The sequence below is a fragment of the Oncorhynchus tshawytscha genome, linkage group LG01 (assembly GCF_018296145.1).
Source record: "Oncorhynchus tshawytscha isolate Ot180627B linkage group LG01, Otsh_v2.0, whole genome shotgun sequence".
Classification (NCBI taxonomy): domain Eukaryota; kingdom Metazoa; phylum Chordata; class Actinopteri; order Salmoniformes; family Salmonidae; genus Oncorhynchus; species Oncorhynchus tshawytscha.
Genome location: NC_056429.1, coordinates 6,168,116 through 6,184,702, shown reverse-complemented (window position 1 = coordinate 6,184,702; position 16,587 = coordinate 6,168,116). Strand labels below are relative to the sequence as shown.

The following is a 16,587-nucleotide window of genomic DNA, read 5'->3' as shown; positions in this document are numbered from 1 at the left end:
GTCAGTTGAAATACACAGACGAAGCCCCTTATTCCCAGACACACATTTAAGTCCTTGACTGAAAAGCTTTATATCAATAGAGATGATGTGTCTGTCTGGGAAGCCGGCGGCCCATAAGGTGCATCAGAACAAAGGACAGCCTTAGATGCATTCAGTAAGGTAGACAGTCTTCAGTTCACTCCTACTAGTAAACGTTTTCAAACAGTAGACGAGTACATTATTGAACACAGTCAAGGCTCTGAGCCACTCATCCAAAGCACAGCAACGCCACTGCAAATCAATCCATATACTGTCACTGTAATTCGAAACATCGATGCCACGATGGAGAATCACACACAGCAACACAGTATTACCTCTCTGCTGTAGAGGTCGGACGACATGCAAGGAGCAAAGAGCAACGCAATTCAATTTCAACCATGGCTTAAAGTGGAACTGACAGCGTTTGAACTACTTTGCAGATATGAAGAAAAAAAAAACAGACAATCATAATATCAAGTAAAAAAAAATATATATCAAATTTATTTTATGATTTTATTACATTTCAGTTTATGCTACAAAACTAACTTTATAAAGAGTTTTTAAAAATAGGGTAAATTCGACTTTAACATTCCATGAAGTACACTAAAGGCATTGTTGGCAGAATAGATGGATGCAGTTCAATGCATGATTAATATAATTGACCAATACATTTCTTGGTAATCCCAAAACATATTACTATTAGGTTGTAAATTGGGCCAGTAACCAACCAAAAGGTTGCTGGATCAAATCCCCGAGCTGACAAGGTAAATATCTGTCATTCTGCCCCTGAACAAGGCAGTTAACCCACTGTTCCCCGGTAGGATGTCATTGTAAATAAGAATTTGTTCTTAACTGGCTTGCCTAGTTAAATAAAGGTTAAAAATAAATAAATCATTTCAATCCCAGCTGGCCTGGTACATTGTTTGCTGCCTGCATTCGGGATGTACTGTGTCAGTTTTAATGACTCAATCTTTTGGACAAAATCAGATGAATGTAAGTAACAGCTGAGAATGTTATTACAATCAAACTAGCGAGGGTAATGATCACAACTCAGTCATAACGTCGCTAATAGGCTAGCGCATCTATTTATGCAGAAAGATAAAAACACGTAGCTAGCTAGGAGGATCTCACGTGTGTGTGAGTGATTGACTTTCTCCCCTCATATCGTTTTTCGTTGGTCATACACAGTTAGAGATGCAGGTGTCATTTGGTTAGTATTTTGGTTTAGCATATCTCCTGCGTTCGTGAATTCACTCTGGCTATCATGTCACGCCCTGGCCTTAGTATTCTGTGTATTCTTTATTATTCTGGTCAGGCCAGGGTGTGACACGGGTTATTATGTGTTTGTCTTGTCTAGGGGTTTTGTAGATTGATGGGGTTGTGTTCAGTGTAGTATTCTAGGTAAAGTCTATGGTTGCCTGGAGTGGTTCTCAATCAGGTGTTTATCTTGACATGCTGCACAGATAGACGAGTAGGCTACAATTCACCATCGTTTATCAATTTAAGCAATTTTTGACAGACAACTCGCTGAAAACGTTTGAGAGAGTTTATCTAAGGTTTCTTTGTTATATTTTAGCTCATCTTGCTCTGGCTAACATTAGTTGATCTTGTTGTTGATGTGTATAACTGAGGGAGAGAGAGCCTAGCTTTTCATGGTTGTTTATCGTTGTCTCTGATTGGGAACCATATTTAGGCAGCCATATTCTTTGGGTATTTTGTGGGTGATTGTTTCCTGTCTCTGTGTTTTGCACCAGTTAGGACTGTTTCAGTTTTCCACAGTTTCTTATTTTGTATATGTATATTGTTCACGTTATCATCTTTATTAAAGATGTTCAACCATAACCACGCTGCATTTTGGTCCTCCTCTCCTTCCAAGGAAGAAAACCGTAACATATCTACTCCGATTTCAGAACACTCTCGTCTGAGTGTGCCAGAGTGCAGAATTACGGATGAATTTACCAAAGTGCAACACCCACTGAATATGACCGGTGTCAGTAGACAAAGAAAGTACTAGTTAGTCACCAACGCTCTCAGTAACATGTAAGCAGCCCAGCCAGCTCTGCTACGGCAAGTAAAATGGTCGGAGTGAGGAGTTCTCTCATTTGTGTCTGGAAGTAACTAATTAGCAAGCAAGACAACTTTAGCCAGTTAGATTGGGTGCTTGGTTGGGACAAGCATGCATCATTGGCAGACATGCTGCACAGATAGACGAGTAGGCTACAATGCACCATCGTTTATCAATTTAAGCAATTTTGACAGACAACTCGCTGAAAAAGTTTGAGAGAGTTTATCTAAGGTTTCTTTGTTATATTTTAGCTCATCTTGCTCTGGCTAGCATTAGTTGATCTTGTTGTTGATGTGTATAACTGAGGGAGAGAGAGCCTACCTTTTCATGGTTGTTTGATCTGTAAAAGTTTACACATGTAAGGGGACTACCGTGTTATTTACATATTTACAGAAGTCCATTCAGGCATATTTTGTGGCTTTCGATGAATGTGTTCTAACGATCTAAAGTTGTGCTGTTGCTACTTCCTGTAAACACGCACAGTCCAGTTCAAAATGAATGAGGTCAGGGCCTACTTCCTGTAAACACACACAGTCCAGTTCAAAGTGAATGAGGTCAGGGCCTACTTCCTGTAAACACACACAGTCCAGTTCAAAGTGAATGAGGTCAGGGTCTACTTCCTGTAAACACACACAGTCCAGTTCAAAGTGAACGAGGTCAGGGCCTACATCCTGTAAACACACACAGTCCAGTTCAAAGTGAATGAGGTCAGGGTCTACTTCCTGTAAACACACACAGTCCAGTTCAAAGTGAACGAGGTCAGGGCCTACATCCTGTAAACACACACAGTCCAGTTCAAAGTGAATGAGGTCAGGGCCTACATCCTGTAAACACACAGTCCAGTTCAGTGAATGATGGAAGGTCTGTGTGGCAAATGGCTTGTTTATATACTGGGAAAAGTACATGTAAGGAAATCAGCCGATTAAATACAATTCATTAGGCCCTAAACTACGGATTTCACACGACCGGGTAGGGTTTCAGCCATGGGTGGGCCTTGGAGGGCATAGGCCCACCGACTTGGCAGCCAGGCCCATCCACTGGGGAGCCAGGCCCAGCCAATCAGAATGAGTTTGGTTTCCCCCTCGGTCTTGGACAAGACAGATATTTTGATGAGGTTTTATTTACTGAAGTGTCTATTAGTTGTCTATTAAACGCACTGCCGGCTTTCACACTCTATATTGATATAGAATTTTCACATTGCCTTAGTATACCCTTCCAGCCATTACAACGAGCCTGTCCTCCTGTACCTCCGCCCACCAGCCTCCTCTGATATCCCGGTGCATCCAGCCTGGCCCTAGCCTGATCCCAGATCTGTTTGTGCTGTCTTGCCAGATAGACTGCAATAGATAGATCTAGGTTCAGGCTAATATGGTCTCGACCTTTGAACTCTAAACGTACTTCCATTGTATTTTCTTATTTAGAGCACCTTTTTTGAAACTCTGAATGACCACTCCCACCCCCCCAGAGGAGATGTCGGCCATGTTGCCCAAGCACTGCAGCCTCGGCAGCGGTAGGCTACAGCCTGCAGAGAAAGAAATAGCCTGCTCTGACTCACACACAGGAAGGAGTGCCCTATTGAGAAAGAGGAGACCTGTTCCCTGTCATTGCTGGTACATCTGTTCACATGAACCTATAAATAACTAAGCAACTGAACCACATAATGCTAGAGTTGGCCGTACTAACACAGCTACAGTCTGGATCACATGCTAATAGAATTGGCACAACAAACACACTGGACACAGACGCCCAGCCAACACACTGGACACAAACGACCAGCCAACACACTGGACACTGACACACTGGACACAGACACACTGGACACAGACACACTGGACACAGACACACTGGACACAAACGACCAGCCAACACACTGGACACTGACACACTGGACACAGACACACTGGACACAGACACACTGGACACAGACACACTGGACACAGACACACTGGACACAAACGACCAGCCAACACACTGGACACTGACACACTGGACACAGACAGACTGGACACAGACACACTGGACACAGACACACTGGACATAAACACACTGGACACAGACAGACTGGACACAGACACACTGGACACAGACACACTGGACACAGACACACTGAACACAGACACACTGAACACAGACACACTGGACACAGACACACTGGACACAGACACACTGAACATAGGCGTCCTCTTTAGTCTACCCTCACAAACACAGTGATTCTGCCCTGCCCCAATAGATATGAATAGCATCCTCCTCATAGAGCCATAAACCTACTAGTCCCAGTCAACACATGTTGAAAACATCCTCTAGTACTCCTCACTCACACAAGAGTCCTCCTTGTCTGCTCCTTACAGTAGCTAGCCCTCTGGACAGGACAATCCTCACTGCTCATAGATTTACAGTAGCACAACAACAACCACTGGGCCAGGTAGTCCCCAGTCTCCCAGTCCCCCGTCCCCCAGTCTTCCAGTCCCCCAGTCTTCCAGTCCCCCAGTCTTCCAGTCCCCCAATACCTCGTCCCCCAGTCTTCCAGTTCCCCCAGTACCCAGTCCCCCAGTACCCCAGTTCCCAGTCCCCCAGTCTTCCAGTCCCCCAGTACCCAGTTCCCCCAGTACCCAGTCCCCCAGTACCCCATCTCCCAGTCCCCCAGTACCCCATCTCCCAGTCCCCCAGTACCCCATCTCCCAGTTCCCCCAGTACCCAGTCCCCCAGTCTTCCAGTCCCCCAATACCCCGTCCCCCAGTCTTCCAGTCCCCCAGTCTTCCAGTCCCCCAGTACCCAGTCCCCCAGTACCCCAGTTCCCAGTCCCCCAGTACCCCAGTTCCCCCAGTACCCAGTCCCCCAGTCTTCCAGTCCCCCAGTACCCAGTTCCCCCAGTACCCAGTCCCCCAGTACCCCATCTCCCAGTCCCCCAGTACCCCATCTCCCAGTCCCCCAGTACCCCATCTCCCAGTTCCCCCAGTACCCAGTCCCCTAGTACCCCGTCCCCCAGTACCCCATCTCCCAGTTCCCCCAGTACCCAGTTCCCCCAGTACCCAGTTCCCCCAGTACCCAGTTCCCCCAGTACCCAGTCCCCCAGTACCCCATCTCCCAGTCCCCCAGTACCCCATCTCCCAGTCCCCCAGTCTTCCAGTCCCCCAATACCCCATCCCCCAGTCTTCCAGTCCCCCAGTACCCCAGTTCCCCCAGTACCCAGTCCCCCAGTACCCCATCTCCCAGTTCCCCCAGTACCCAGTCCCCCAGTACCCAGTCCCCCAGTACCCAGTCCCCCAGTACCCAGTCCCCCATTACCCAGTCCCCCAGTACCCAGTTCCCCCAGTACCCAGTCCCCCATCTCCCAGTCTTCCAGTCCCCCAGTCCCCCAGTACCCCCAGTACCCAGTTCCCCCAGTACCCAGTTCCCCCAGTACCCAGTCCCCCAGTACCCAGTCCCCCAGTACCCAGTTCCCCCAGTCTTCCAGTCCCCCAGTACCCCATCTCCCAGTACCCAGTCCCCCAGTACCCCATCTCCCAGTACCCCAGTCCCCCAGTACCCAGTACCCAGTCCCCCAGTACCCAGTCCCCGAGTACCCAGTCCCCCAGTACCCAGTTCCCCCAGTACCCAGTCCCCCAGTACCCAGTCCCCCAGTACCCAGTTCCCCCAGTACCCCAGTACCCAGTCCCCCAGTACCCCGTCCCCCAGTCTTCCAGTCCCCCAATACCTCGTCCCCCAGTCTTCCAGTTCCCCCAGTCCCCCAATACCTCGTCCCCTCAGTCTTCCAGTCCCCCAGTTCCCCCAGTACCCAGTCCCCCAGTACCCCATCTCCCAGTCTCCACACCCTCTACCTCTCACAAACACATTGATTGATTGTTACCGTAGCTACAGTAAGAGGGGGAGGAGAGGAGAAGAAGAAGAGCACTTGACCTTCTAGGCCCGGGTTTGTTTTAGAATTCTTTGTGGATCTGTGTAATCTGAGGGAAATGTGTGTTTATCAAAATATGGCCATACATTTGGCAGGAGGTTAAGAAGTGCAGCTCAGTTTCCACCTCATTTTGTGGGCAGTGTACACATAGCCTGTCTTCTCTTGAGAGCCATCAGCTGTGACATCCACTATGTCTGCATCAGCTGTGAATTCCACTATGTCTGCATCAGCTGTGACTTCCACTATGTCTGCATCAGCTGTGACTTCCACTATGTCTGCATCAGCTGTGACTTCCACTATGTCTGCATCAGCTGTGACTTCCACTATGTCTGCATCAGCTGTGACTTCCACTATGTCTGCATCAGCTGTGACATTCACTATGTCTGCATCAGCTGTGACTTCCACTATGTCTGCATCAGCTGTGACTTCCACTATGTCTGCATCAGCTGTGACTTCCACTATGTCTGCATCAGCTGTGACTTCCACTATGTCTGCATCAGCTGTGACTTCCACTATGTCTGCATCAGCTAAAAGGCAGCTGGGTCTTTTACACAGCCAGAGTGCTTTCTTCTGGGTGCAACACGGACGACGAGCCCTTAACCCACTAATTTACTACCCCTCTCCTTTACTACCTCACCAGTCCAGTCACATCCTGGGACAAGCCCACACTCACTCAGACATCCAGAGGAGGAAGGAGAGAGAGAGGAGAGAGGAGAGAGGAGAGAGAGGAGGGAGGGGAGAGAGAGGAGGGAGGGGAGAGAGAGGGGTGGCACAGAGTGAGCAGCAGACATACAGAGCCAGCAACAGGAGAGAGAGAGAGAGAGAGAGAGAGAGAGAGAGAGAGAGAGAGAGGGATATGTTTCCCATGTCAACAAAAGGGAAAATTAACATAAACATGGGTTGTATTTACAATGGTGTGTGTTCTTCACTGGTTGCCCTTTTCTCGTGGCAACAGTTCACAAATCTTGCTGCTGTGATGTCACACTGTGGAATTTCACAGTAGATATGGGAGTTTATCAAAATTGGGTTTGTTTACGAATTCTTTGTGGATCTGTGTAATCTGAGGGAAATATGTCTCTCTAATATGGTCATACATTGGGCAGGAGGTTAGGAAGTGCAGCTCAGTTTCCACCTCATTTTGTGGGCAGTGAGCACATAGCCTGTCTTCTCTTGAGAGCCAGGTCTGCCTACAGCCTACATAGGTAAAGCTTTCCTTAAGTTTGGGTCAATCACAGTGGTCGGGTATTCTGTGGGCAGTGTGCACATATCTCTGTCTAACAATAAGCTATTCATGGAGTCTGTAACTGATACTATTTTACACAATACAAACAACCTTAAGACCTGAAAATAACACTGGACAACAACGTACAGACAGCAGGCAGGTGGAGAACACTGGACACCTGTTCGCCAGGGGGAAAGATAACACCAGACCGGACACATATTACTGTATTTGACTGGTTCATGTGTCATTTCATTCACAGGAGAAGCCAGAGGATTGTCAACAAACCATCAACTTGTGGAAAAAAATATATACTATTCACTTGTCCCTTGGTCTTTAACCTTAACTTAACCCTTCAGCTTATCTATATCTATCTATCTTATCTATGTTATCTATATCTATCTTATCTATATCTATCTATCTTATCTAAGGTGGGAATCAATATGGTAGAAGCTCCACCCAGACATTTCAGTTCTGGGGACAGGGAAGGGTTAGGGCCGTGGGGACAGGTTAGGGCCGTGGGGAAGGGTTAGGGCCGAGGGGACAGGTTAGGGCCGAGGGGACGGGTTAGGGCCGAGGGGAAGGGTTAGGGCCGCGGGGACGGGTTAGGGCCGAGGGGAAGGGTTAGGGCCGAGGGGAAGGGTTAGGGCCGAGGGGAAGGGTTAGGGCCGTGGGGAAGGGTTAGGGCCGAGGGGAAGGGTTAGGGCCGAGGGGAAGGGTTAGGGCCGAGGGGACGGGTTAGGGCCGAGAGGAAGGGTTAGGGCAGAGGGGAAGGGTTAGGGCCGAGGGGAAGGGTTAGGGCCGTGAGGAAGGGGTTAGGGCCGTGAGGAAGGGGTTAGGGCCGAGGGGAAGGGTTAGGATCGAGGGGAAGGGGTTAGGGCCGTGAGGAAGGGTTAGGGCCGAGGGGAAGGGGTTAGGGCCGAGGGGAAGGTTTAGGGCCGTGAGGAAGGGGTTAGGGCCGAGGGGAAGGGTTAGGGCCGAGGGGAAGGGTTAGGGCCGTGAGGATGGGTTAGGGCCGAGGGGAAGGGTTAGGGCCGAGGGGAAGGGTTAGGCCCGAGGGGACAGGTTAGGAACGTGGGGAAGGGTTAGGGCCGAGGGGAAGGGTTAGGGCAGAGGGGAAGGGTTAGGGCCGAGGGGAAGGGTTCGGGCCGAGGGGAAGGGTTAGGGCCGAGGGGAAGGGTTAGGGCCGAGGGGAAGGGTTAGGGCCGAGGGGATGGGTTAGGGCATTTTCTCCATTGTTTTTGAAGGTAGGCCACTCTGGTTGACCTATATTATGATCAAATAGCCACTGTAGCCTTCTTGGCCACTGTTAAAACTGTAACCTAAAGCGCCTACAGCATCAGTGTTCACAGTAAAACTGTAACCTAAAGCGGGTACAGCCTCAGTGTTGACAGTAAAACTATGACCGAAAGCAGGTACAGCATCAGTATTGACAGTAAAACTGTAACTTATAGCAGGTACAGCCTCAGTGTTGACAGTGAAACTGTAACTTAAAGCAGGTACAGCCTCAGTGTTGACAGTAAAACTGTAACTTAAAGCAGGTACAGCATGAGTGTTGACAGTAAAACTGTAACTTATAGCAGGTACAGCATCAGTGTTGGCAGTAAAACTGTAACTTAAAGCAGGTACAGCATCAGTGTTGACAGTAAAACTGTAAATTAAAGCAGGTACAGCCTCAGTGTTGACAGTAAATCTGTAACTTAAAGCAGGTACAGCATCAGTGTTGACAGTAAAACTGTAAATTAAAGCAGGTACAGCCTCAGTGTTGACAGTAAATCTGTAACTTAAAGCAGGTACAGCATCAGTGTTGACAGTAAAACGGTCATTTAAAGCAGGTACAGCATCAGTGTTGACAGTAAAACTGTAACTTAAAGCAGGTACAGCATCAGTGTTGACAGTAAAACTGTAACTTAAAGCAGGTACAGCATCAGCGTTGACAGTAAAACTGTAACTTAAATTAGGTACAGCCTCAGTGTTGACAGTAAAACTGTAATTTAAAGCAGGTACAGCCTCAGTGTTGACAGTAAAACTGTAACTTAAAGCAGGTACAGCATCAGCGTTGACAGTAAAACTGCAACTTAAATTAGGTACAGCCTCAGTGTTGACAGTAAAACTGTAATTTAAAACAGGTACAGCCTCAGTGTTGACAGTAAAACTGTAACTTAAAGCAGGTACAGCATCAGTGTTGACAGTAAAACTGTAACTTAAAGCAGGTACAGCATCAGTGTTGACAGTAAAACTGTAACTTAAAGCAGGTACAGCCTCAGTGTTGACAGTAAAACTGTAACTTAAAGCAGGTACAGCATGAGTGTTGACAGTAAAACTGTAACTTAAAGCAGGTACAGCCTCAGTGTTGACAGTAAATCTGTAACTTAAAGCAGGTACAGCATCAGTGTTGACAGTAAAACGGTCATTTAAAGCAGGTACAGCATCAGTGTTGACAGTAAAACTGTAACTTAAAGCAGGTACAGCATCAGTGTTGACAGTAAACCCACTGGAAGTTGTCAGTGACGAAAACATGAGAGGGAACATTGCCAGGCACAACCCATCACATACTGCAATCTACCATAACGTAATATTTCTACAGCAGACACATTGCCATGAGGCGGTAGCGTAGCCTAGTGGTTAGAGTGTCGGACTAGTAAACTAAAGGTTTCAAGGTAGAAAATCTGTCTTTCTGCCCCTGTACAAAGTAGTTAACCCACTGTTCCTAGGCCATCATTGAAAATAAGAATTTGTTCTTAAATGAAGGTTTTAAAAAATCAGATTCACGTGACTCTTGGCGGTAGTAAGAAAGTCATCATAAATCTGCGTCATCATTCAACAGCCTGAGATTTATGTTATTACTTCTAAACAAAATCACTTTTTTTTGGTTCCTCATACTCTTACGTTATGTTTTGTGTTTATGTGTTTATGTTGTGTTTATGTGTCTTATGTTTTGATTCTTGCTCGGACAGTCGCTAAGATTATATTTGGTTGTGATCTTTGCAAAATACCTATTTTGGATGCAGCAGCAGTTAGCTAGAATGCTAACGCTCATTGATATAGGCTGTAGCAAAAACTAGCCAAAGAGCCGTTTTACTGGTTGAAGTTGAAGTGTTTTTTTAAGTGTAATGCAGTTGATTTGCAATGATGATGACACAAACATTATATTACACAGGACATGCTTACAACCCTGTTCGTGAGGACCCAAAGGGGCTTGAGTGTTTTCCCTAGCACGCACACACACGCCATTCAAATAATCAACTCATCGTCATTAGTGGAATCAGGTGTGTTAATACGAGGGCAAAAACTACAATGTCCACCCACTTCGGGTTACCAGGACCAGGATGAAGAAACACTGCCGTATGGTATAGTGTCACACCAAGCCTGTTTACCATACGTTATATAACGTAACATCACACCAAGTCTGTGGTTTACCATACAGTATATAACGTAACATCACACCAAGCCCGTGGTTTACCATACAGTATATAACGTAACATCACACCAAGTCTGTGGTTTACCATACAGTATATAACGTAACATCACACCAAGCCCGTGGTTTACCATACAGTATATAACGTAACATCACACCAAGCCCGTGGTTTACCATACGTTATATAACGTAACATCACACCAAGCCCGTGGTTTACCATACAGTATATAACGTAACATCACACCAAGCCCGTGGTTTACCATACAGTATATAACGTAACATCACACCAAGCCCGTGGTTTACCATACAGTATATAACGTAACATCACACCAAGCCCGTGGTTTACCATACAGTATATAACGTAACATCACACCAAGTCTGTGGTTTACCATACAGTATATAACGTAACATCACACCAAGCCCGTGGTTTACCATGCCATACCCTGGAGCGATGCTTCAGGAACAGAGCTCTTTTTCTCCACATCTGTGGAGGAAGGAACCAACCGGGCAGTGAGAGAGGGAGAGAGGGAGAGAGGAACCAACCGGCCAGTGAGAGAGGGAGAGAGGGACCAACCAGGCAGTGAGAGAGGGAGAGAGGGAGAGAAAGAGAGAGGGAGAGGTACTAGGTAAAGTTGGAGGATCTTAATTTGATCCAGTTTTTTACAACAGGAGAATAATCCTGCAGCAACAGGGCAAATCAGGTCAGTGGAGATGACAAACTTTAGAAGCCTTATTAAAAGTAAAAAATACACTACAAGTTTGCATGAATGAATGAATTAAGATCCTACATCTGTACAGTAGCTGAGGGACTAACAACATACAAACCAGGGTCGTGTTCATTAGGACAAACCGTAGCAAAATGTTTTGCAACTAAAAACAAAAATTTGCATTTCAAATAGTATCTATGTGTTTAATTTTGTGCCTACTGAACACAATCCTGTACCAGATGAATACTGGGACTGGCATGTCTCTATAACACACCCCCGGGCAACCCCAGTACATACTGCCAACAACTCAGACACCATGGCAACCCCATACATACTGCCAACAACTCAGACACCATGGCAACCCCAGTACATACTGCCAACAACTCAGACACCATGGCAACCCCATACATACTGCCAACAACTCAGACACCATGGCAACCCTAGTACATACTGCCAACAACTCAGACACCATGGCAACCCCAGTACATACTGCCAACAACTCAGACACCATGGCAACCCCAGTACATACTGCCAACAACTCAGACACCATGGCAACCCCATTCATACTGCCAACAACTCAGACACCATGGCAACCCTAGTACATACTGCCAACAACTCAGACACCATGGCAACCCCAGTACATACTGCCAACAACTCAGACACCATGGCAACCCCAGTACATACTGCCAAAAACTCAGACACCATGGCAACCCCATACATGCTGCCAACAACTCAGACACCATGGCATCTCCAGTACATCCTGCCAACAACTCAGACACCATGGCAACCCCAGTACATACTGCCAACAACTCAGACAACCTAGCAACACCTGAACCAGAATCTGTGTTTACAGGAGACGTTGAATATAGTGATTCTCCTTCGAGACCAGGAAGAAGCCATTCCAATTGCTATTCGCCAGCTTTTCAAGCTTAAAGCTGCAAAATTGTACTTTTTGGGTGACCTGACCAAGTACACATAGAAATATGAGTTATAGATCTGTCATTCTCATCAAGTTTATGAAGCGGTAGATCTGTTTTATGTGCGCTATTTCTATACTCCACCATTAAGTTTAATATCTTCATCTTTTACTTTTCTGTTTTGTACAGCAGCTTCAAACCGCTGAAAATACAATCTTTTTTAAAATTTGTTATTGATCAATGATTCACCTCATCTGCACTTCCAGTAAAATCTCTCATGACTGACATGCACAGGTCTGCTGATCCCCGCGGCAGGAAAGGTCATTGATTTTTACAACCGTGTATGAACGTCATATCAGTCTGTTTCACAGTGCTACATGGAATGCAATAATATTTTGTTAGTAGATTAAGTAGACAATATAGGGTCCGTTTTTAGTGAGTGTATATTTCTAGGATGGGCTTTATTTAGTGTACACTACCGGTCAAAGGTTTTAGAACACCTATTCTTTCAAGAGCTTTTCTTTATTTTTTACTATTTTCTACATTGTAGAATAATAGTGAAGACATCAAAACTATGAAATAACACATATGGAATCATGTAGTAACCAAAAATAGTGTTAAACTAATCAAAAGAGATTTTATATTCGAGATTCTTCAAATAGCCACCCTTTGCCTTGATGACAGCTTTGCACACTATTGGCATTCTCGCAACCACCTTCAATACTTAAGATGATAAAAAAGATGATAAAAAACACAAAATTCCAGACAAGGTATTCATTTTTTGGGGGGGACCTTTTTTAGAAGTACATATCGGCCGCGACGGCAGTAATGAAGATAGTTGCTCAGCGAAACGCCATTCTTTGGTAAGTACCGAACGTATTTTAACATTAAGGAAGCAGCCATTCACCAGCTTTTCAAGCTTAAAGGAGAATAAGTGTATTCAAACGTCTCCTGTAAACACAGATTCTGGTTCAGGCAACGCCATACTCCCAAGTCCGGAAACTAAACATAGATAGGTAAGAAGCAGCAACACAAGCCATGAGAGGATAAAAGGACTGATCAAGGTAAAACAAGCACTTAGCATTAGGGCTACCGAGTGGTGCAGTGGTCTAAGGCACTGCATCTCAGTACAGACCCTGGTTCAATTCCAGGCTGTATCACAACCGGCCGTGATTTCAGAGTCCAATACGGAGATGCACAACTGGCCCAGTGTCGTCCGGGTTTGGCCCGGGGGGTAGGCCGTCATTGTAAATAAGAATTTGTTCTTAACTGACTTGCCAAGTTTTTAAAAAAAATTATACAAATTAAATTATTCAGAGTTTCTCAATGCTTAGTGCTTGACTCCTGACAGACATCTGGACAGACAAGTCCCATAGTAGTAGTACACTGGTAGAATACTTTATTATCCCAAAAAGGGTACGACCCAGATCCTGTTCATTGACGGATGGTTAGGTTATTACATTTAGGCACATGTTATTGCACACTCCCAATATATGGCTAACACACAATAACCCCTAGACACTCCGGAAACACACAGACAACAATTAGAAGCAAGCAGGGAGTGTGTCAATACACACTCATGACACAGAGATGATTAGGTAGTTAACCAACAGCTGCAGGGTTTGACTAAAGACTGTAAAATGACACTAAACAAACAACACAAACTTTATCAACGGGGAATCAAACACACACACACACACACACACACACACACACACACACACACACACACACACACACACACACACACACATACACACACACACACACACACACACACACACACACACACACACACATACACACACACACACACACACACACACACACACACAGGAGCATGCAACGAGCAATGTCTCTCTGTTTCCTCTTACCCCAGTCAGCCCAGTCACGGTGGACAAACGTCTAAGGATCTGTCCACGTTCAGGGCTGCTGTCACTGTGGTCAGAGCCTGAGTGGTGAGAGTGGATGGAGGGCAAACTGGAGCGGAGGGAATCACAGGAACCATGACCCTGGACCCCAGGACCCAGAGAATCACAGGTACTATGACCCTGGACCCCAGGACCCAGAGAATCACAGGTACCATGACCCTGGACCCCAGGACCCAGAGAATCACAGGTACCATGACCCTGGACCCCAGGACCCAGAGACTCACAGGAGCCATGATCAGGAGGGTTGATGTAAGGAGTGGGAGACTTAAAATAGGAGGAGGAGAGGAGGAGATAGAAAAGGAAAGTAAGAAGAATTCTGGATTCCAAATGAACCCCTATCCCCTATACTCACTAGCCATCTCTGTAGACCTGAGAGGATTTGGATTGGTGGAAGTAATTGGTGGAAGTAATAATTATGATGACATTTCAAGCCAATCAGAAGGAAAGACAATGTTGCCATAATGCTTATTCCAATCTTCTGAGATCTACAGCAGTGCCAAGGGTGTAGGTGCTACGGATTGGACAGCAGCGATAGAGTTCTCCAATCTGAAGACTACTCACACCCCCAGCCTTACAGACCAATCTGAAGACAACTCACACCCCCAGCCTTACAGACCAATCTGAAGAATACTCACCCCCAGCCTCACAGACCAATCTGAAGACTACTCACACCCCCAGCCTCACAGACCAATCTGAAGACTACTCAGACCCCCAGCCTCACAGACCAATCTGAAGACTACTCAGACCCCCAGCCTTACAGACCAATCTGAAGACTACTCAGACCCCCAGCATCACAGACCAATCTGAAGAATACTCAGATTGGTGTGTGTGTGTGTGTGTGTGTGTGTGTGTGTGTGTGCGTGTCATATTGAGAATGTAGTGTGTGTGTGTGTGTGTGTGTGTCATATTGAAAATGTAGTGTGTGTGCGTGTGCGTGTGTGTGTGTGTGTGTTCGTGCGTATCATATTGAGAATGTAGTGTGTGTGTTTACCTCTGAAGGGTCAGGCTGGGGATAGTCGTCAGTATCGTGGGGGAAGCCGTTGTTGTCCCCTGAAACACAAAGAGTATAATCAATCAATTAACCAATCAATCAATCCCCTTATTGTCCTAATTGGGGAAATTGTAGCGGAGATCCATTGACACAACCTACTTGATCATACTTGAGATCATTCAAGTAAAGTACAGACTTTAAAAATATGTTTTTATTTTATTTTATTTAACCTTTAGTTAACTATGCATGACAGTTAAGAACACATTTTTATTTACAATGACGGCCTAACAAAAGGCAAAAAACCCCACAAAAAAACACAAGTGTGTGTGTGTGTGTGTGTGTGTGTCTGCATCTCTCTGTGTGTGTGTGTGTGTGTCTATCTGTGTGTGTGTGTGTCTATCTGTGTGTGTGTGTGTGCATCTCTGTGTGTGTGTGTCTATCTGTGTGTGTGTGTGTCTATCTGTGTGTGTGTGTGTCTATCTGTGTGTGTGTGTGTGTGTCTATCTGTGTGTGTGTGTGTGCATCTCTGTGTGTGTGTGTCTATCTGTGTGTGTGTGTGTGTCTATCTGTGTGTGTGTGTGTGTGCATCTCTGTGTGTGTGTGTCTATCTGTGTGTGTGTGCATCTCTCTGTGTGTGTGTGTCTATCTATCTGTGTGTGTGTCTATCTATCTGTGTGTGTGTCTATCTGTGTGTGTGTGTGTCTATCTGTGTGTGTGTGTGTGTGTGTGTGTTTGGTATTTTACATTTCTTGACTCAAGAATCTAAATAGAGATGAAATAATTGCTGGTCTCTTTAAGGTTGTATTTAGTCTGTCCTTCTGCCACACACACACACACACACACACACACACACACACACACACAGACAAACAAGCGCACACACAGACACACATCCACACACGCACACAGACAAACACACACACAGACACACACACGCACACACAAACAAACACCCACAGACAGACACACACTTCTAACGTTGTTACAATGATGAAATGAGGAGTGTTTCTACGGCAACAGTGATGTAACAATAGGATCCAGTCAGTCTTCCTAGTTCTTAGTTCATGCTGAGAGTAACCTGCCAAATAACCACTTCCTCTTTCCAAAATGCCCCAGAAAACAGACTTGCTTGAAAACCTTTTAAAGCAGGATTTCTCAGTAGTCTTAAAAAGTGTTTCTCGGAAGTCTTAAAAAATCTACTTTAAAAACAAAAAGTATCCACCTCACACACATGGTTATGGGCTTAAACAAAGAAGTACCATGTCAGATATGTAATGCAACAGTTGAAATGTATTACATTTTTGAGTTTGCATCGCAATAAACAAAACCATTTGACATTGAAACATCAGATTTTCAGCTGTTGAAAAAAAAGAAAAGAATGTTGATTAAAAGTTATGAAGTTATGAAAAATATGAATAACATTCCA

At 45.7% G+C, this 16,587-nt stretch overlaps 1 protein-coding gene across 4 annotated transcripts in view; it reads right to left on the bottom strand.

Annotated features, from left to right (window-relative positions):
* Nucleotides 1-16,587, bottom strand: part of ano5a (anoctamin 5a) — a 73,301-nt gene that overhangs the window by 44,251 nt on the left and 12,463 nt on the right. For 2 of the 4 annotated variants that reach the window (XM_042322162.1, XM_042322105.1), the window contains exons 2-4: nt 15,162-15,220; nt 14,114-14,434; nt 11,058-11,099 (exon numbers count right to left, since the gene is read on the bottom strand). In XM_042322162.1, the coding sequence (XP_042178096.1) occupies nt 11,058-11,099; nt 14,114-14,434; nt 15,162-15,220 (422 nt within the window). The remainder of the gene's footprint in view (nt 1-11,057; nt 11,100-14,113; nt 14,435-15,161; nt 15,221-16,587) is intronic. The other 2 variants (XM_042322124.1, XM_042322189.1) reach the window with 2 other exon arrangements.